Consider the following 22614-nt stretch of genomic DNA (forward strand, 5'->3'; position numbering starts at 1 on the left):
ACCATTTAGCTGAAAATTGCCCAGACGGAATAGAGGAACTCGAAAGTTGTGCGCGATCCTAAGCAAGGTTCTGTGGGTTTAAAGCCAAAATTTGTATCGAATTTCTGTAGGCCTATTATGTATCGTTTTTAATCCGTATAAACTTAAACACAAACCACAATCCCCACCTAAAGTCATGTACTGCTGCGTCCCGTAATAATTCTGAAATTAAACCAAGTCTACTGATAATTCGTAATTATAATTCAGTCTCTGCTGTAACATATCGGCATCCAAAATATTTTAAACTCATCTTACTTAATGTTTGATGGAAATAACTAAACTGATTTACTTTGCGAAGTATCTACTTTATTTTGTATCTACTTTAAACTGATCTACTTTAGAAAGAAGAAAGAATTGAACAGGTTACATTTTTAAAAAGATTTTATTTGTTCTTTTTATTTATTTTTTACCATTTATTTAGGGAAATCTGTAACGTTCCTCAAATGAAAATGTACATTACTCCGCATAAAACATCACATATACATCAAAATAAATTATTCATCTGGTCTTGTCTGTTATATACTCAGGTGCGGGGGGGAAATCGGAAACTACCATATTACAGGTACTAAAAACGGTCGAAGTACAAAGCTGTAAAAATGACAGCAGGCAGGCAGAGGGGACAGCAGAGGGTGATCGCTTCCTCGCTACCTGCGTCTCCCAGCTTTTCATTTGCGCTCCTTACGTACCAGCAGCTCCATCGTGGCCGCGCATTGCGCTCCCGGCCACATACTCCAATGTCGTGGCCTCTCACGTAACGGGTGTTGAACCGGGACTTGGACATGCATGTGACGGCTTTGCAGTGCCTTTCCATCTGGCGCTTCCCCTTTTCAGAAACCCCCCCAAGCCCCACGCTACTAAATCAGAGGCCAGCCTGCCGGTCAGCAAGTGGGCAGGTCTACCTCCTGCTTCTCTGCACTCCTACTCACTCTCCCTCTGGATCTGTATCCTGTGACCCCCGGGGCTTCTGATGTGGGCCTGGAGGACAGATTTATGAGGTGGGTATCAGGGAAGAGGGCCTGGGGAAGGGGGACTGGGGTGAGGGGTTCAGGGGGTATTTACATCCAGTCGAAGTGGGAGGGGGGCAGGGATAAGGATGACTGGGGAGAGGTGGGGGCTGAATCGAGGAAGTTCCTCAAGCGTGGAGATGCCTCTCATATTGACACCTCATATTCTCTTGTGTCCTGAGTGAGAAAAGACAAAACACACAAGAAAAAAAGCAAGACATTGCGATTAATAAGATGACAACACATACATGCTACCCACAGAGAAATACTACTTGTAATAATACATTTTATTTATGTAGTGCTGTTCAAAAACTCAAAGACACTTACAACGAACACAGTAAATGTATGACAAACAAAAAACTTTATGGGCAGGGAGGGTTATGGGCTTGAGCAAACAGGTTTGCAGTTTGATTTTGAGATTGGAGACTGTGTTCAGCTGACGAATGACAGTAGGGAGCGAGTTCTGACAGTCTGAGAGCTAAATGGGAAAAGGCACAGTCATCAGGGAGGAGACGTCCCATTCTAAACCCCCTTTACAGGTATAACCGCTGCCACTCTTCTGGGGAGGCTTCACACAAGATGCTGAGGTGTGTCTGTGGGAGATTCTGCTCATTCACCCAGAAGAGCATTTGTGAAGTCAGGCACTGATGTTGGATGTGAAGGCCTGGCTCGCAATCTCCGCTCTGTGTCGGCCAGACAGGTTCTTCCACACCAAACTCACCCAACCACGTCTTTATAGATCTTGCTTTCTGCACTGGGGCACAGTCATGCTGGTACATAAAGGGCCTTCCTTCCCCAAACTGTACCCACAAAGATGGAAGCACAGAATTGTCCAAAATGTCTTGGCATGCTGAAGCATTAAGAGTTCCCTTCACTGGAATTAAGGGGCCGAGTCGAACCCCTGAAAAACAACCTCATACCATTACCCCTCCTTCACCAAACTGTACAGTTGTTTACTGCATTGTGCGTTCTCCCAGTACAGCTTTTCTGCTGGGATTAATGCCAGAAGAAGTTTGGAACTCTGCAGTTTTTGAGTCAACGGAGATTTGACAGCTATGGGCTTCAGCATTGGGGTAGGCCACTTCATGGTCGGGTGTCTGTTGTTCCTGTAATGCTTCCACTTTGCAGTAATACCACTTACAGTTTACCATGGAACATCTAGCAGGGAAGAAATATCATGAACTCACTTATTCGAAGGTGGCATCCTATGACAGCACCATGCCTGAATTCACTGAGCTCTTCAGAATGACTCATTCTTTCACAAATATTTCTAAGCCTGACTGCATGGTTAGGTGCTTGATTTTATACACCTGTGGCAATGGGTCTGAATGAAACACTTGAATTCAGTGATAAAGAGGTGTGTTCCAATACTTTTGTCCATATAGTGTATATCTTGTGTTAGCAATATTTAGCAGTTAGACACTCAAGTGCTGTTATCCTGACCAGTCTTAAGATGAAATGGACAGACAAGTAATGTCTTAACCACAAACTGTCTCCTGAAATATTCCCAAATTCAGTTGATTTATCAAGAAAATTTATATTTCTTAGATTATGAGTATCCTGTATATCTCAACTAAATATACTGAACAAAAATATAAACGCAACACTCTTGTTTCTGCTCCCATTTTTCATGAGATGGACTTAAAGACCTACAATTCATTCCAGATACACAATATTACCATTTCTCTCAAACATTTCTCACAAATCAGTCTAAATGTGTGATAGTGAGCACTTCTGCTTTGCTGAGATAATCCATCCCACCTCACAGGTGTGCCACATCAAGATGCTGATCTGACATCATGGGTAGTGCACAGGTGTACCTTATACTGCCCACAATAAAAGGCCACCCTGGAATGTGCAGTTTTTTGCTTTATTGGGGGTCTGGGGACTCAGAACCGGTCAGTATCTGGTGTGACCACCATTTGCCTCATACAATGCAACACATCTTCTTCGCATAGAGTTTATCAGATTGTCAATTGTGGCCTGTGGAATGTTGGTCCACTCCTCTTCAATGGCTGTGCGAAGTTGTTGGATATTAGTGGGAACTGGTACACGCTGTCGTATACGCCGGTCAAGCACATCCCAAACATGCTCAACGGGTGACATGTCCGGTGAGTATGCTGGCCATGCAAGAACTGGGACATTTTCAGCTTCCAAGAACTGTGTACAGATCCTTGCAACATGGGGCCGTGCATCATCTGTCTGAGTGGCTGGTCTCAGACGATCTTGGAGGTGAACCTGCTGGATGTGGAGGTCCTGGGCTGGTGTGGTTACACGTGGTCTGCGGTTGTGAGGCCGGTTGGATGTACTGCCATATTCTCTGAAACGCCTTTGGAGACGGCTTATGGTTGAGAAATGAACATTCAATGCACGAGCAACAGATCTGGTTGACATTCCTGCTGTCAGCATGCCAATTGCACGCTCCCTCAATGCTTGTGGCATCTGTGGCATTTTGCTGTGAGACAAAACTGCACATTCCAGGGTGGCCTTTTATTGTGGGCAGTATAAGGTACACCTGTGCACTACCCATGATGTCAGATCAGCATCTTGATGTGGCACACCTGTGAGGTGGGATGGATTATCTCAGCAAAGCAGAAGTGCTCACTATCACACATTTAGACTGATTTGTGAGAAATGTTTGAGAGAAATGGTAATATTGTGTATCTGGAATGAATTGTAGATCTTTAAGTCCATCTCATGAAAAATGGGAGCAAAAACAAAAGTGTTGCGTTTATATTTTTGTTCAGTGTACATTGAGGCTTGTCTCAGTGGGGGGGGGGGGGGGGTAGTATTTTGGCTTTCATCTCCTTTTGGGGGGGGGGGGGGGCTCTTTGGGTAGCGCTTTGGCTCCCATCTTATGCTGAGGGTGTTCACCAGTCCCTCAGAGGAGTTTGCATGATCACCCTGTATTCCAGTTTAATTTCACAGTACAAATATAAGCAGCTGGGACAATTGGTGTCTCTAAGTTACTGAGAGTGTAAAACCGCGTGTTTGTGCCCTGATATGTACTGGCATCACATGCAGGGTGACACAGGCCCCCCCAACCTTAACCATAAGTGGCTCGTATGATTAATCTACCCAAATAGCCGTTGTGCGAGGGCCTGTGGGAGCTTCACACACAGGCCACATGAGCTTTGTGGACTAGGAAGAGGCACGGATGACCGTGTGTCTCAGCACTTACTATGCGTGGGAGGTGCTGCCGGAATGCGGGGAACCAGGGCTGCTACTGCATGCTACTCTGTCCCTCTGTGAATGCAGTAAGTGTTTGGTCTTTGAACCTGGTGCTAAATCCACGTGGTTCGAGTGGGTGTCGGTCTCCTGCAAGGTGCATCTGGCCTTCTGTGATCTTCACAGACAGGATGTCGGCATGGAGGCTAGAGGTCACACCTCTGTTATACGCAGATGACTTTGTGGTTCTGGCATCAAGCCACCGGGATCTCCAGCTTGCATTTGAGTGGTTAGATGGTGAATGTGAAGTGCTGCGGATGACAGTCAGCACCTTGAAATCCAAGCCTATGGTCCACCGTTGGTGCCGTTCATGAAAAAGTAGATTCCATAGGCTGCTGTGAACATGGTTAAGTACCTCAGGATCTCGCACATGACTGGTGGTAAGAAGGAATATAAGAGTGACAGGCAGATCAGTTTGGTGGCTGCAGTTTTGAGGGAAGTGAACGGGTCTGTGTTGCCAGGTGAAGGTCATGGTTTACTGGTCAGTCTAAGTCCCTGGACTGTAGGTCATGACTGAAAGAACAAGGTTGCATGTGCAAGCAGCCAAAACAAGGTTTTCTCTCTCACTGCTTCTCTGGATTCGGAGGAGCCAGCTGAGGTGGTTTGGACGTCTAATAAGGATACGACCCGGCTGGCTTCCAGGTTGTTCCAGGCACATCCCACTGGCTGGAGGCCCAGGGGAAGATCCAGCACATGGCGGATGTACCTGGTGGCTTGGGAAGCTCTGGGGATCCCCGAGAAGGAGCTTAAATTTCGGTGAAGGAGGCCCGGTCTCACCTGCTTGGAATATTGCCACCACGACCCTCAGAGCTGTTTTCTGCGGTGCACTAGTGCAGATACTGACCGGCTCACAGACTGTGTGCATCCTCAGCGAGAGGGTTTCCAGGTAAGCTGGTGTGATCACTCCCTAATCTCAGAATGTATAGTACCTCAGGTAAACTCTGATTATCTATGACATTTTAACATCGTGTGCCCACAGGACTGAGCTCTACAGTGTAACTGTGACTGACAAAGAACTGTAGCATTATGTTAGATATTTACAATATGACATTTTTCTTATTCTAATACTTTTTACATATAGAGGATATTGCATCATATATTCATTAGTAAAGCTGCTGTTTGTGACACAGAGGCTCAGCAGGTAGCATTAGCATTGTGGTCTACAACCCCCCCCCCAATCTGGACATCTTCCCTTTGTTTGTGCGTGCCCCCCCCCCCCCCCCCCCCCATCTGGACATCTTCCCTTTGTTTGTGCGTGCCCCCCCCCCACACTGGGTCAGGGGGAACTGCCATCTCTGCAGTGTGGTTGTGTCACTGTGGAGGTGCGAATGAGTTGGTCTTCTTTTCATTCTCACCGTGAAAGAACAAGGAAAGAGTTACACAGCTGAACTCTTTCAGAAAAGGTTCATGCGGGACATTTTCTTATTAGCTTAATCGTACCTTAAAACACTTTTCTTTAGCTACCTGTGATTAGCAGTTAATTGTTATGGTGTCTAGAGCAGTATTATATTTAACAGGCCAGTTTAGTCCGGACTGCATTATTCACTGTGCCAAGGTCCTTTCCCCTAACAGCGGTGGGAAACCCAACTTTGTTTAACTTCAGCTGCCTGCCTCCTGGATTCTTTCCCAGGGAAATGTTGTCTTGCATGTAAGATCTTACAAAATCACATGTTCAGAGGTATCTTCTCCCCCTTGTTCATGTAGTTTCTTCAGAAATAGGTAAGTGAAAATAAGGCCAGGTCCTTTCACTAACACATGGTACTCACATAGTACTCACATAGTACTCACACAGTACTCACACAGTAATGCGGCAGTACTGAGTAACATGCTTTGGAGTTTGTTACTGTTATTCAAAAAAATACTCCTTGTGGCTCAGTACTGGCAGGTCCTTTCACTAACACATGGTACTCACATAGTACTCACACAGTAATGCGGCAGTACTGAGTAACATGCTTTGGAGTTTGTTACTGTTATTCAAAAAAATACTCCCTGTGGCTCAGTACTGGCAGGTCCTTTCACTAACACATGGTACTCACATAGTACTCACACAGTAATGCGGCAGTACTGAGTAACATGCTTTGGAGTTTGTTACTGTTATTCAAAAAAATACTCCCTGTGGCTCAGTACTGGCAGGTCCTTTCACTAACACATGGTACTCACATAGTACTCACACAGTACTCACACAGTAATGCGGCAGTACTGAGTAACATGCTTTGGAGTTTGTTACTGTTATTCAAAAAAATACTCCCTGTGGCTCAGTACTGGCAGCCTAAGGAGAATCATAATGGTATTTATACTGATATTGTAATCATAATGGTATTTATACTGATATTGTAATCATAATGGTATTTATACTGATATTGTAATCATAATGGTATTTGTCAGGGACACAAGTTAACGTAGTTTTTCTTACTCATGCCTTCGGCTTCGGCTGGCTCAGGTTAACAAAACAGAAGTTCATGTTAAATTGGGAAAAACACACTGATGCTTGGGCAACCTAAGCCCCCTCGCCCCCCCACTTCTGCATGTGCCTGCAGTATGTGTGTGTGTGTGTGTGTGTGTGTGTGTGTGTGTGTGTGTGTATGTTTTCTGGTACACACATAGGCAACGGCTGTTGACTTTGGGAAAAGAAGAAAAGGAAATAATGAGGGGAGGATGATCACGGATGACCCCGGTCTCTGGCCACTTCCGCAAGGTGTTCCGGAGCATTGCTCACCCCCCCAGTCTCGTAGAGAGGGTTGTCGAACTCGGTTTCCACAGTGATCTGGCTGTAGGGATGGGGATACATCAGAGGAAGGCGCAGGTTGGAATGATAGCGACACCTAGGGGAAGGGGGAAGAAAATTCATGTTCTTAAGTGTTTATTGTCAATCATCTGTCCAACTGTTTTGCTGCCGATTACAAATGACACCGATTTCACTGTGATACGCATCGCTCCTTTCAGAATGTATAACCATAAGAATATTACACCAACAAATGGCCTCAGTAAATGATATACTGGGCATATACTAATTAAAGGGGCTCGATTATGCTTTTCTTGTCTCTCTTTTCCTTTAGTGTGTTATACAGTAAAATCCCGTTATAGCAGACTCGCTATTTGAGAGGTCGTCCCAAAAACCCGCACCTGATCCGCTCCATGGATCAGGTTTGCCGCCCCTGCATTAAGTTATGGGTCTCAGAGAGTGCATTGGGTTTCAGTCCTCGATAAAAGGGGTTGCTTACTTTGTGACGTAGACGTAAGCCCCGCCGAGAAGGACAGACAGAAGCAGGACCAGGATGAAAATGGCAAGGGCCATGTTTCCTCCGTCAAAGGAGGAATCTGCTGTTGCCTCGGCGACTTAGAGGGGGAAGACAGATGGGATATGAGGTGGAAGTGAGAGACAGAATGTAGCGCAATTCCAGAAATTACCCTCAAATAATATGGAATTAAGCTAACGGGATAAAAGGTTTCCGTTTGGGGGCATCTGTGGATCTCCAGCAGTACTTGAATTCTGGCCCAGCTGTACTGTTATTGTTCTGTATATATACTGTTGTACTAACACACAAAATACTGTTCCACATATATTATATGCACTATGTATGTATGCTTTGACATTTTTGTTAAATGTAACATTTCCCATCTAAACACCTTTGCATTGAATGGAGTCATATATGAATATAGCAAAGTCTGACTGCCATTTGTGTGCAGATTTGAAAATGCAGTAGATTCCCCACAGAAAATTACCATAAGTAAACAACAATATATACTAATGGTGGATTAACAAAAACTAGACTACTGAAACAGAGGTGATCTTCTAGTCTGAGGAAACATCTGAATAGGAAACTAAACATCAGCTTTCTGTGAGATATGTTTTGATAGGAGTGACAGCTTTACCTTCTAGGGCATGGTTACCAAAGCAGTCATGGTTAGCTAAAAGAGAACACCATATTATACCAATTAAAATATTGCCATTAGTTTCATGTTCACAAATTTTTTGATTTTCTTGATTAATAACTTTAAACCTTTGAAACACTGGAGGACCAAAGACAAAGAGGTTTGCTGCGGTTTTTGGGATGAACCTTCTAAACTATGACAGACTAATTTTACATCTACAGCCCATCTCTCCTTTCTAGAGGGCATACCATGGCAGAGTGGAAGAGGCCCACTCCAGAAGGATGGATTTCCCAGAATACACTTGATGGTGATCTCTCCAATAAGCTCATAGCCTTGGTAACACATGAAGGTGAGAGATTCCCCAGGTAGGTATAGCCTCTTGTAGAGAATCTGGTATCCGTTCTCCGGGAGGCCTGGATTCTCACAGGAGACGGAGTCCTCAGCTGGTGCAGGAGGGGGGGTAGATTGACATGTAAGAAAAAGGCCAGAGCAAACAGGCTGGGGGGATCATTGGTGAGCACATGCCTGCTCTTGACCGTACGTCAAACCTCCATGTATTCACAAAGGAATATTTTCTACATCCATCCATTTTCTGTAACTGCTTATTCAGTACAGCAGTGTTTCCCAATCCTGTCCTTGGGGACCCACAGTCAGTCCGTTTTTGCTCCCTCCAAGCTCCCTGCCAGACAGTTCACCTTTTTGCTCCCTACCGGGACTTGGGCCTGTATGTGGGTCCCTGAGGACCGAATTGGAAAACACTAGGGTCGCAGTGACCCTGGAGCACTGGGAACGAAGTATGGGACACCCTGAACAGGACAGCAGGCAGGCTACACGCGCACTCATATTATATTCTGTTTAGAAACCCACGTTCACCTGAAATGCATGTTTTTTTAACTTGAACAAGCACAGGGAGATTGTGCAAAATGCACAGACACAGAGTCAGGAATCCAAGTCACAACTCTGAAAGTGTGAGGTGGAGGTGCTAAGCCCTGAGATACTGTGCCGTCCCAATCTTCCAGCTTTGTAACATAACCTTATTTATAGCAAAAGATTTATGGATTTCAGTTGTCCATTTTCCCCTCCAAAAGCAACATTAGGGCATGACATAGGCTGGAGGGTTAGAAAATTCTATGGCAATCATAGAATTGAACATTAATACATGTAATAATCTTCCTTTTTCATGGTCCGCTTTTTCTAACATCACAGCATAGCCATTGGGGTAACTCACGGACACAATGGGGCAGGCGAGATGTCCAGACTGGGGTCCCAGGCTCTCGTCCATAGCATGTGATTATAGCGCCGCCCTGTAGGATGTAGCCAGGATTGCAAGTGTACTGGATCGTGGTTCCAACCAGCAACTTGGGATCTGAGAGTGAGCGAGTTGAGTGTTCCACGTGGCCTGGATCTGAGCAGTACATAACTGAAGCGGGGGGGGGGGGGGGGGAGATGCAGGCAATCAAAATATCTGTCTGTCACTACATTGCAGATCACAGTCATGCAGATGGAATGTGCAGGAGAAACGGAGATCCAGTAATATTTTAGTCATCTGAACTCATATTGGTGCACATGCCCAGAGCCCACACACCACCTGCTACTACACTCACTCTTTTCGCAGAAGGGGGGCTGTGTGCTCCAGGTGAGGTCCACCTGGCAGGTGAGCGTCTCCTTGCCCACCAGGTCATAGCCGGGGTCACACTGGTAGGTGATGCGGGAGCCCCGGACCAGTGCCGTGTGGGACGTCGTCTTCCAGCCATTCTGGATCTCAGGAAGGTCTGGGCACGAGTCGTTCCTGGAGACCTCTGGTACAGGAAGACAAAAGAGAGACAGCTGTCAACTGGGGGGGGGGCAAAACGGCACTGTTATGGTTCAGAATCAATGACACCTCATGGGATAAACTTGAAATGGGTAGATTATGACTTATGGGTATATTATGACCACCGTGAATTATACAATAATGTCAGAGCTCAGGATTCTCATCCCAACTAGCCAGCGGTTACTGGATAAGACGCATTTCGTGGCACAGGCTGTAGGTCTGTCCCCTTAACAAGGGTTCAGACACATGTCAAAGTCATTTAGAAACATTGCTATCGCCACGTCTTCCCCGCTTACAGATACTTCCTCAGCAGAAGATCTTTGACTAAAGTGTAAACAAAGGCATTGATTTTCCTTAAGCGATGTGTTAATTGACCCGACATGTAATTCCTCCTGTGGGCTTCTCTAAGTGACAATGATTTTAATCAATTATTCATGTCATATTGACTGTGCCCTGCTTCTGTTTCCATTTGACATGAAAATGGTGGAAAAAAAATGCGATTTATGGCAATTTTCTGCTTGCACTGCTAGTCCAGGAGGATTTAATAAGTGTGCCGTTCGGAGGCAGTCTGGCGATTCATCCGTTGCTTATTGATTGAATCACTGTTTACCCCATGAGCAATGCAATCTTATTATTAACATATAATCGGAATTATCAGCGGGTGTTTGCGTGCGTGCGTGCGTGTGTGTGTGTGCGTGCGTGTGTGTGTGAGAGAGCGTGTCTGAGCAGGATATAGGAGGAGGAGCAAGACAAACTGCAAGTGAGTGAATAAGGCCAGAGAGAGTGGGGAAGTGGTGTGTGAGGGGCTGAAGACATGGGGTGGAGCAGGGGGCAGAGGGTGATGAGAGAGGACATGTAGCAGGACTGCATGTGACCCGTCACCACGAAATGAGTCTTAAATCGCACTGGTAGAACTGCACCCATAGGACTCATTTCGTGGTGATGGGTCACATATAAAAGGGACCTGAATTGTGTGCTGAATCTCAACAAGACAATCGGATGCATGAAGATCATGTGAAACTGGCACCTATTTTCTTGGAAGGAATACAATTCTAGAAAGTAAAATGTGACCCTATTTTTTGTCTTTTTAACTTCGATGATTCTGTTTACCTCCGCGACCCAGTAGGATGAGCGGTTTGGAAAATGGATGGATGGATGGATGGATGGATGCTGTTTACACATGTACTCCTCGCTCCATTTTAAATGCACATCGACAGTTTTTTGCTCAGAATGATACACAAAACAAGCACAGATTGATTCAGAAGCTTATGGCTGCTGCGTCTCTCTTCAGACATTTATAATCGCTATACTACTATTAATAACAAAAGGCAGATACGATAACAAAGAAGCATCTCTTTCATCAGGCTCCTCTTACTGTCTCTTTGCCATCTGTTGTTCTCTCACTATACTCTTCCTGCTCGGTCTCTGTCAGCGCTGCTCTGCGCTCTCGCTCACCCATGTAGTTTATGATGAAGCCCTCCCCTTTGCCAAAGACCAGGCCGGCCGGGTCCGAGTGGAAGGTGATGGTGAGGTCGGGGGAAGACGAGGACAGCTTGAAAGGGCTGGTGCCGCCCACATACTGGCCCAGGATGCGAGTTGTACCCTCATCCCCGTCCAAGATGGTGACCATGTCACTGTCACTCAGGTTCAGCCTGAAAGGAGGCAGGAACAGGAGAGCGGGGGTGGGGGGGGGGAGGGGGGGCAGCAGGGGGGAGCCAGAGTTAGTGGGACTGACAGCCTGGAGATGCTCATCAGCTTGGTGGGCCTGCAGTGCCTGAGTGTGACCTCGAAGTTTTCACTCGTGGTCAAGAAAGTGAATAATTGTCATTGTTGACACACCACTGCATACCAGTGAAATGTATCCTCTGCATTTAACCCATGCGACAGTGGGAAGCCGCCGAGGAGCAGTGCGTGGGGGCCGTATCTTGCCCGTCAAGGATTCGAACCAGCAACATTTCAGTCGTAATCCTGCTTCCCTAACCAGTAGGATGGATATGAACAACGGCAACCTAAATCTGCCAAAGTAAAACTTTAGTGCAGAATATAGCTTTCTGTTCTATTTTTATTACCGTTTGTTGCTAAACTGTGTGTGTCAGTGTTCGCTTTACATAACGGGCAGTCAGCTGGCAGCTTTTCACTGCGAGTCATGGCCGGAAAGCATGGCCAGCAGGGGGCAGTGTTACTCACAGCTGCACATCCAGCAGGGGGCGGTGTTACTCACAGCTGCACATCCAGCAGGGGGCGGTGTTACTCACAGCTGCACATCCAGCAGGGGGCGGTGTTACTCACAGCTGCACATCCAGCAGGATCCTCTTCTCCTCCCCGACGTGAATCCTCCAGCTGCAATCCTCTCCTTCCCCGTACCACTCAGGCCAGTTTGGGGAAAGAATGACGCCACTGGGGCCAGACAGGTCCCCCCCACAGAGCGCTGGGGGGGGGGGGGGGGAGAGAAGTATTACAAAAAATAAAACGGGGAAAAAAAATCACAGGCCACATGTAACTGGGAGGGTCATTCTCAATGTAGGAAGATCACAGCCAGTCTTTACTAAAAATCCCAGCTCACAGTGTGAAGGTGCATTTCTGCAGCCGGTCTGCGGGATTCGGCGCCTCTGTTGGCTCTTCCGCAGCAAGATGATGCGACCGCTCCACTTGGCAGCGAACGCACTGTGATTAATGCGGCCGCTTCGCAGCAGGGGCTAAATGCGGCATGTCTGACGGCAGACACACAGCTCGGCTGCGGGGGCTGCTTGCTCGCGTCCCGCGGCTGCGACGGGGCCTAATGGGGTGTCGCGTCCCCCCCCGCTGGTGCGCGGCATGGTGCTTCACCCTGGAACTGACACGTGTTCACCCCGCCCCCCCAGATCCCCCCACCTCCCCCTCTCTTCCGGGCCAGTGGATCCATGCTAACGGGACGTGTTTTGGTTTTTTTTTTCCTCCTTTCATGTCAAAGCCTGTCAGTGTCATGCCAGTGAGATACCAATCAGTGGGGATCAGGAAGTGGGGCAGCAAGCGGGACGTGTGATTGGCAGCCAAAGCGGCTTCGTCGTGCACTGAATTAGCCGCTGCCTTAATGCAATTACATGGGCACAACTGCGAAACACTCGTTTCCATTCCCAGCACAGGAGAAACCCGGTGAGTTAGACGGGAAGGAAACATTTCGCTGACATCCCCAGTGCTCCGCCGGTCAGCTGGAGACCCGAGTTTAGCACGGAGTCCGGAGGAGGAAGTCCTACGCAGAGCACTGCCGTTTACCACCGCTCAAACCACGCATTTCCATGGGGTCCCAGAGGTTTGGCGCCCCCTGGTGGCTGCAAACAGTCACTGCATGGAATGGGGGGGGCAAAGTGAGTGAGGCCCCAGAAATAAGACCCCATCCTCTGCCGGCGACTCACCTTTGCACAGCGGCTCGGTGTCGTTCCAGTAGGGGTCCCGGGCGTTGATGCACTCAATGACGGGGGGGGCCCTGTTCCAGGGAGTGGCCCGGATCGCAGCTGAACTGGACCACGGCTCCCACCCCGTACGTGGGGTCCGAGGTGCTGAAGTTCCCATTCTGGATGTAGGGCTCATAGCAGTGGCCCTTCTCAAAGGCTGCCGGCGTAAATGACGAGGCGGCTAAGCACAGCGTGTCCAGAACTCCCAGGGATAATAAAGTTTACTATGCAAATCTGCGCTCTAATGTTCACCCATTAATAATGCCGACATCATATAAAAACAGGCTGGATTTATTAGCAAGCTTTTCTCCAGAGCGGGTGATTAAACCAGATAAATCAGATGGACACAGTGAGACACTGCAGGACACAGTGAGACTGCAGGACCAGGTGCAGAGTCTGCAGGACACAGTGAGACTCTGCAGGACACAGTGAGACTGCAGGACACAGTGAGACTGCAGGACCAGGTGCAGAGTCTGCCCTGCAGACATGAAGTCTTCCCAGGTGCCCCAGGGACACATCTGCAGTGTTCATAGCCTCCTTATTAACCAAAGCTGCTTTTATGATCTCCTTTCTATGGTGGGATATATTACTCAGGTAATTCAGGTTAAGTACCTTGCTTAAGGGTATTACATTAGCAGCTCTGGGACTCAGACTGACAGACTTCAGAGTCCATGTCCTTATCCAGTGTGACTCAATACATTCAATTAAGTGCAGATGATTAAACCACGACCAGCAGAGGCCTCGCAGCTGTGGGGGGGGGGGCTCTGATCCCGCCTCCGCTCTGCGTGTGTGGAGTACGCACGGTCTTCCCGCATCAAGCAGGCTTCCTCCCACCGTCCAAAGACGTGCAGTTAGGCTAATTAGCATCTCTAAATTGCCCATAGCGTATGATTGCGTGTGAATGCAGAAACCCTGCAGTACCTGGCCTCCCGTCCAGGGCGTCCCCTGCCTCGTGCCCCGCGCTTCCTGGAACAGGCTTCAGGCTCAGCGTCCCGCGCTTCCTGGAACAGGCTTCAGGCTCAGCGTGACTTTGTACTGGATGAGCGGTTATAGAGGACGTGTGAAAGGGTGGTTAGGCGCAGCGGTATAGAGCGTCGAGAGCATTTACCCGAGTGCCATAATTTATCTAGGCCTTCTGGAAGACCTACAACCAGCGTCTCGCTTACGGAGAGCCGAGGGCTTTCAAAGACGTCGCAGGGATTAACAGCTCATACATGTCTGCCAAGCAGCCCACTCCCAGAATGCAATGTCACAATCCCTCCCCACCCCCCGCAAGTGATTGGTTGTCCCTATAGTGGTTTCGACAGTGATTGAAGGACTCTAAAATCTCTTTAACTGTCGGCCCGCCCCTTGTATCTGTTTAACCTGATCGCGGTTGACAGGCCCAGGAAGTTACCGGGAGTGGCATCCATCACGGCCGGCGTCTGGCCACAGGAGGCTCTCCGTGCTCCTGAAATGAGGACGGCTGTCTGGCTCTCCCTGCATCACTAAAGAGTCGAACGCTTATCTGGTCTTTCTTCTTCTTAAAAATGCAGATTTTACTCGCTGTTCTCGTTCTCCGGGGCTATCAGCGCTGTTAGCTAACCGACACATTGTTCGGGTCCTTAGCAGATGCCTCTACCAACTTAATCTTCTGTTAATTAATGTACTTTTCATTTACGTGCTTTTTATTTACATGGTTCCTTAAAGACACTGATGGCCAAAGATGCAGTGGCAAGGCAGGCCCCACCAGTGACATGTATGTATGTATGTAACATGTATGTATGTAAGTGTAACGGTCCCCTCACCCTCATAGCGGATGTTGAAGCCTGTGGCATGGCTGGGCATGTCGGTGATGAACTGGACCCTCACAGACGGTCCCTCACTGATCACACCCTCAAACGGGATGGCGGTGCCCCGGCCCGAATCGAACAGGACCACGGAGCCAGCGTCCAAGCCACTCCACAAGACGAGCCTAGAGTGAGAGCAGCACACTGACATCAGTGCACACACACACACACACACACACACACACACACACACATGGGAAGCCACACCACCAACACACACGCTCTCCCAAGTACACACACACACACACATAGACGCACACAGCTACCGACACACACTCACCTGTCTGTGGCCCCCAGGGCCATTCTCTCCAGATGCAGGTGGAGTCTCTGTCCGGTGGGGGCCTCCAGGGACCAGGAGCAGCTGCGGCTCTGTGTGCTGTTGCTGCTGGGGAGGGGCGACGGGGACAGAACCCTCCCGACGGTGGCATTCTTCACCGACCCCCCCACAGAGAGCTGCGGTGGGAAGGGCACCGCCAATGTTACAGGGAGGGGTCACTTCCTGCTCTCATCACCTTTCATATATGGTAGCGTGGCCGAGCGGTCTAAGGCGCTGGATTAAGGCTCCAGTCTCTGCGGGGGCGTGGGTTCGAATCCCACCGCTGCCATAATATTTTTAAGACCAGAACAGAAAGGTCGAGGGGGAGCTTTATTCCCCGGATCACAAGGTTCCTAAACCAGGACAAAACTCGACGCCTCTAGGCCGTCCGCCAGACTCGACAGTGACTCCTCAGTCACTGTAACACTGACATAACCCTATGTGTACTGCTTTCACACTGGCCAAATCGTTGGCACACACCTCAGGCCTCTTGCACATTGCACTGATATCGCACAGCAAAATGCCTCTTATGTATAGAACATATTTTTTTTTTATCTTATTGTTTTTCCCTTTTTTTCTACATTTTGTTATCATGCACAGCTGCTCGGCGTGACCAGGGTTACGTTTCACTGCATGTCGCATGTGTACTGCTGTGTACGAGATGAATAAACCTCTTGAATCTTCGGACCCACGGCCTGCGCCGCTTGCCGTTTAATCTGCCTGACTTGGGCTGTAAATCTTCCCACCCCTTTGCTTCAAGTGTAACTCAGACAGTAATTTGAAAAACTGACTCTAAAACCAGGAGGGAATGTGACTGCGGCGGATTTGAAACCCCCCACTCAAGATCGTCCAAAACATAAAAAATTAAGATAAAATTTTTCCTGTTTGACTGTCTGCCAACGCAGACATTCGAACGCTGAAATCAATGTCTAAGATGTTGAACGAAGGCTTTGCTTGCAAATTAGCTCTTAACATTAACTTAAAGGGGTGGCAGGTTTAACTTTTTCCAAAGGTGTGTATAATATGTTAGACACGAGGCTCAAAGATACATCAGCACCCCCCCCCGAGACAAAAACCAGAGGCCATCAGGTCCTTCGCCACCTCGCTCCCCCCCCCAAACCAAACCATCTGCTGCTCACCTCGGCAGGTAGGCTCCCGAGCGTTCCAGGTGGGCAGTGAGGCATTGAGGCAGGTCAGTGACGGCGCCCCCTGCAGGTGGTAGCCCATGTGGCAGTGGAAGCGGGCCGTGCCTCCGGGGTGCAGGTCCAGCACTGACACCTCGCCAAAATGGGGCCGCCGGGGCAGGGCGCAGCTGAGCCGGAAAACTGAGGGGGGAGAGGGGGTCAGGAATTAACAGGCCAGTGAGATCTCAGCTGCGGCTCCGGCAAGCACCAATGTCATTAATAAATCTGGAGCTGGTCGTGTACCTGGCCGGTACAAATATTCCTGTTGTAGTTTTAGCTGATGCATTATTTGTACATTTAGGCCAGTGGTTCTCAAACGGGTCCTTGGGGGTGGGAGCTGGGAAAGAGCACAAAACGTGCCCCGACCTGGGGGTGTCGCCCAACCACTGCGCCGGTTTGACAGGCAGCCCGGGAGCTGCGTGATTATCCCCGAACACGAGTTAATCGGGAAGCACCTGCCACCTTCAAACTGGCTCAAAGTCGAAGCACCTTTACAAAGGCAGGAAGGCGGCAGATGGGACAATATGGGGGAGAAAAGCAAGATGGTGAGAGAGAGGGACGCTGCGGGCGCCCCGGGGATCTGACGACGGGGAAGACTGAATAACAATTAACACGGGGGCACTGAGCAGGTAGAAAAGCGTCCGGAAAGCGTCGTCGCAGCGACCAGAACATGTGAATCTGTCGGCTCGGTGATCAGGCAGAGGGTGAGATCCAGGCCGATTGTTATCTGCAGGTGACAAGAGACTGCGAACGCATCTGTCTGGGTGAGTTGATTGATTCAGGCCGGTAATTAAGAGTTAACGTTGGAGGGGGTATATGGAGTCGTTAGCCCCCCCCCCCCCCCAAGGCTCTTGTGTTATTCATTAAAAGGCAGTGGGGTAGATCAGCATCACTGCGCCCAAACAGCTACGGTCAAAGACCTTCTGGGACATCAACAGACAAATACATCACTGACATTCATGCTGATTTCATAAAAAATAAAACAATTGCGATGTTTCCCCTACTGTGCTTTACAGACAGATTACCCAGGATCCTTTGCTGCAGTAGGTCTATATAATGTTTCTGCCCTGTTGCTAATGTAGCTGTTGTCGCCCTCTCACAAAGTGTGCTGCTGAACTCCACATTCCACTCCGATAAGTATGTCTGAATGACTGCCCATGGTTTTCCCCAGGAATTCCGAGCTGATCAGACTGTGTAGCGTGTGACCTACAGCATGCGAGAGCCCATTTCTATAAGTATGCAGATCATTCTGATTGGCTAATCAGATATTAACGCTAAAGTACCTTCTGAGGTGTTCATGTAGTCCGGCAGGTTAGAGTTTCTATATTGGATAAGTGGTGTATAAATTCAGAAAGTGACTCACACAGTGGTAAATGTGAAATGGTTCTGAACCTGAAATGGGACTAGCTCCGGTTCTGAATCCAGAATGGGACTCCCCACTGGCTCTGAACCCGAAATGGGAATAGCTCCGGTTCTGAATCCAGAATGGGACTCTCCTTGGTACTGAATGAGTCACTTGAGGGGTCATTGAGGTATTTAATTAGAAAAGAACTGATTAATACAAAAGGCAATGGTCCAATCTGAATGTAGACATGTTACTGAACTCACTCTGATTCTGAACATAGACAGCTCTCATTCTGCTTCATACAGAAGTGGACTCACTCTGGTAGTGTAGCTGGAAGTTGCCCATCCCGCCCTCCGGAAAGGAGCGGAAGAAAACGGAGATGACATTGGTTGGGCTGCGGATCACCTGTCCCTCGACCAGCAGCGTCTCATTGGCCAGGATCAGCAGGGCCCCGCCCTCATCGACCCCCCTAATCGACAACTGCTCACCCTCTGACAGGTTGACGTTCTTTACCTGACAATAAATCAGACACATTTTAGTCATTTTAGCGCTTAAGACCCATTTCAGCCCCTCGTATAGATGACAAACTCTTTGTGTTAATAGCGTTTATAACCTGGAACATGGGAGACTGAGTAAATCACAATCATGCAAACTTGGCAGGAACTGATAACGGGGGTGGAACTCTGACTCAGTGGGTAGTGCTAAAGGAGCCAGACTCTCTCCATGCTCTTGCGGATTTCCTCAGCTCTTCTGAATTTCCCGGAAGGTGTGTGTGTGTGTGTGTGTGTGTGTGTGTGTGTGTGTGTCTGTCTGGGCTCAGAGACTCTCTGGCATCCCTTCCTGGGTGTGTCTGTCTTTCCAGCAATAGGTCACGTCTGCCCGGTCAGATGAGAGACCATTAAAGATGGACGTGCGACATCTGTCACGCACTCATGATCACATCTGGAGACAAGTCCTGTTCGGCATCGTCTGGCTGCTCCTGCAGGGCTCGTTTATCACACTCAGACAGCAGGTGGGCGGGGGGGTGAGGGCGGTAATGAGGAGTATGGGTGGCGGTCTTGGACTACACATAAACAGGAAACGCATCACACTCCCTGGATAGGGCACGCCCTGCTGGCTGCCTGTAAGCGGTGAGGGGAGCAGAGCGAGACTGCAGACCCTCGAGCCGCAGCAAGCAAAGAGCAATCAGCAATGTCCGCCATGGCCCCCTGCTGTCCGGTAAGAGGGGACGCAAGACAAAGAGCTGCCAAACAATGGCAAATCTAACTCTAATGTCAGCATTACTAGTTAGGCACCAGGAATGGGACAATAAATGTGTGATTATTCTAGGAGACCTGCTTGGGGCAAAAACATCGATATACACACGTCGAACCCTGGGACTTTTCTGCCTTTACTGTCTCTAATCGAGTCAAAAATGCACAGGCAAAAACATGGCCACTAGGGGGCAGGGTCTCTCCTACGATTTTATTGCAGGGCAGAACACAAACCTCTATTTTTTGAAGCAATATTCTGCATGTTAATTCACCTTAACTCGAACATGTACCTTAACTCCTTCACCTTGCTTGGAATCTAGCAAAATAATGGATAATGTGATAACGTTCTCATAAATCAGAACAAATTGTAAAGCATAATGTAGAAAACTCAAGGAAACTAAACTCTTTAGACAAACGACACATCCTAGAATACAAATATATAACGTACATTATGATTCAATGTTAAAATGAATTGTCCAGAGAAGCATTTATTTGTGGGCGGGGCTTCTGTGTGGGCGGGGCTACCTGTAGCTCTACCCCATAGCCTGTGTAGACTGTCACGGTGTAGGTACACTGCAGGAATGTGCCATCTGGAAGGGGCGGTCATCCGATGAGTCGATGTAACCCTCAGGGTCGGTGAAATTGACCACGCAATGCTGCGTTGCTGAGAGAAGGAGGGAAGACACTCATGGGTCAGTGGCGGCGGGATAAGAATAGAGGCCCCAAACCGAGACCTACGACAGAGCCACAGACGAGGCAGCCGGGAACGCGGCGTTCAAAGACACAGACTGACAACCTGAAGGACAAACTCTCAGGAGGGTCCCTGCTGTCATACCCTTGAGCGAACCACCTTACCTGCACTGCTCCAGTAAAAATATCCACGTGTATAAATGGATTAAAGTCACTTTGGAAGAAGGTTTTAACTAAGAAGCAAAATAACAGCAATAACGAATAAAAAGATGCAAAATATATCATGAAATAGATAGGATAACAAAGCCATTGTCCTTATCACTGATTTATACACAATAACAATGACATCCATCCATCTATTAACAGCAGTCTCACACAGGAGATTCTGATTTCACACCACTCACCTGGAGCGGGTGAGTCAGGCTCGGTCTCCGTGTCGACGGTTGTCATGACGCTGGTGGTGAGGGAGGGACCTTGGTCAAGCGGAGGGCTGGATGGGGTGCTTGTTGGGAATGAAGCAGGGGTTGGGGATTTTGGGTTCAGGGGGGTGTCAGTGGTAGGGGAGGAGATGGGATGGGACCCCGCACTTTGAGGGAGAGTGAGCCTCTTCCGGATCTCCCTCCTGCGGGGAGGGAATGCCAGCCCGCGCCTCCTTGGGGAGGAACGTCAGCAGGTCAGCCGGAAGGGCGCTAGGGAAAATGCCCCCCTTCTGAGCAAGCCGGCGATCCTGATGAGCCAGAACGGACTCGAGAAGCTCCTGGCCCTTGGAGAAGGTCGCTCGCATGTCCAACTCCTTCCCTCCTCCGTCGGAGGGAGCGGAGCGGCGGGGGAAACATCATCTGGGAAAAAAAAGGGGGGGGGGGGGGTGCATTAACGCTAATGGACTTTATTGTGATCATTTTTTCACAGACGTAACGGCTTCACGTGCCCCATTAGGTTTTTATATAGGAATGACGGTGTGTAATGGAATGTAGACCTGAGGGATACCGACCGCATTTCTGCCCCTAATGGTTTGATGAATAATTGCAACAAAACAATAACAGTCAGGGAATATACACTGAATCTGGTTAGGGAGCCATTTTGATTTCCTGGTCATAACAAATGATTGTATCTTTGAAGTATTCAAAGGACAGAAAATACATTTTGTCTACGCTCTTTCTGAGTGTTATTCGGTATAAGGTAAACACTTCCCAGTGCTTTCCTGAGACTAGGCGTCTTGACGCTCTGAGGGTCTGCAGAGCAGGTATGGGGGGGGGGGGGGGGTTCCCTCGAGATGTTTCATTCAATTGACGAAATGTCGACAATAGCGGTCGTTTTACACATCATGTCAATTTACGATCGGAGGAAAAATACTCTGGGGTCCGTAGCAGCGGTCTACTTTTTAAGGAAGGTTGCAAACCCTCTACTCTACGGGGAACCGGATTTGCTACAAAAGCGTGATTGCCACTAAAATAATCAATGTGCTCCTGAAAATATATTTGGACTGTAGGCCTGCAAAGTACTATTTCAGATGAGATCCATGGAGAAACATGCCGCAGGGCTGATTGGGAACACGGGGGGAGGATTCTACGGAGACGTGCAGGCCACCTGAGAACCTGATGGCCAATGAGGGAATGTGCAATCAGCCACCCCCCCCAGCAGACCTAAGGAAGAGGGACATGATAAGATCAATTCTCACATTACTAGCAAAGCAGCGAAGGGGCAGAAGCCGCTGAGCATCGATCCGTCTTAATTGGCTGTATTTTTCATTAAGAGCATTGACTCCTTTGTATTGCTCAAAACGTGCAATAGCCTAACAATGCTGAGTGTGCAGATGGAGAGCATGAGACAGTGCCACTTCATCCCGGGACAAAGAGACAGACTCTGGGGCGACTGAAATGCAGCTGTGATGCTACTGAGTCAACAAGCGCTTCTCTGGAGTCCAGCGTTTATGTAGGTGGTGTTATGGAAAAAGGTTTATATACTATAAGTCATTGGAGGGGGGGGGGGCATACAGGACAGGGGTCCTGGAAACAAGCCGGCACCTGTGTTTGTGTGTGTGTGTGTGTGGTGGGGGGGGGGCAGGATTCCTGGTCTTGACCATGGTTGGAGAAGGCAGTGATCATGGACTGCTGCCTTGTGGAAAAGTGTGATGTGGTCTGTTTCCCACCTATTAGGTTAGCAAAGATCCAACTGCTCTCCCTAACAATTCTTACATTACTGTTCTGAATAATGTTCCGTGTTCCAAAATACTGCATTTGTTCAAAGTAAATTAAAAAAGTATATTCTCATCTAGCAAAAACCCAGGGTATTTCCATTTATAAGCAACGACATCCTTTAAGTTAGGAACACAAGAATGTTTTGAAAGTAATTTGTTAATATTCAGATAACATCAGCACTGTGGCATTATGGGAAACGTGGCTCCACTGACCACTTTCAAGGTAAAATATATCCTAGGGCTGCAGAGATCATGAGGGCTCTGCTTCCTGGCAGCTGTCCACAGCACCTATTTTTGCATCGAAACATCGGTTAATTTCCCTGCGAAGGACCTACGCAGGTCAGAGGTTTGGCTCCAGAGCCTTGCTTATTCTCCAGACATAGAAGGTTACGAATTGCTAAGCAGACACTCT

At 48.4% G+C, this 22614-nt stretch overlaps 1 protein-coding gene and 1 non-coding gene across 2 annotated transcripts; one reads left to right on the top strand and one right to left on the bottom strand.

The window, feature by feature from the left end:
• Window positions 1–433: 433 nt before the first annotated feature.
• LOC125746758 (seizure 6-like protein) lies at window positions 434–20840 on the bottom strand (the record flags this gene model as incomplete). The annotated part of the gene is given in 20 exon segments (XM_049021140.1): window positions 434–1220; window positions 6988–7093; window positions 7493–7607; window positions 8145–8180; window positions 8393–8587; window positions 9373–9564; window positions 9749–9943; window positions 11413–11609; window positions 12247–12385; window positions 13350–13416; window positions 13418–13545; window positions 15176–15342; window positions 15498–15661; window positions 15663–15670; window positions 16673–16858; window positions 18380–18575; window positions 19841–19920; window positions 19923–19979; window positions 20410–20623; window positions 20625–20840. Coding segments are annotated over 20 exon segments (2688 nt in total), but the record flags the coding sequence as incomplete, so codon positions are not given.
• trnal-aag (transfer RNA leucine (anticodon AAG)) lies at window positions 15741–15822 on the top strand. Its single transcript has one exon. It is a non-coding gene; the product is annotated as a tRNA-Leu (tRNA).
• Window positions 20841–22614: the final 1774 nt, after the last annotated feature.

Source organism: Brienomyrus brachyistius, chromosome 7, assembly GCF_023856365.1.
Source record: "Brienomyrus brachyistius isolate T26 chromosome 7, BBRACH_0.4, whole genome shotgun sequence".
NCBI lineage: Eukaryota > Metazoa > Chordata > Actinopteri > Osteoglossiformes > Mormyridae > Brienomyrus > Brienomyrus brachyistius.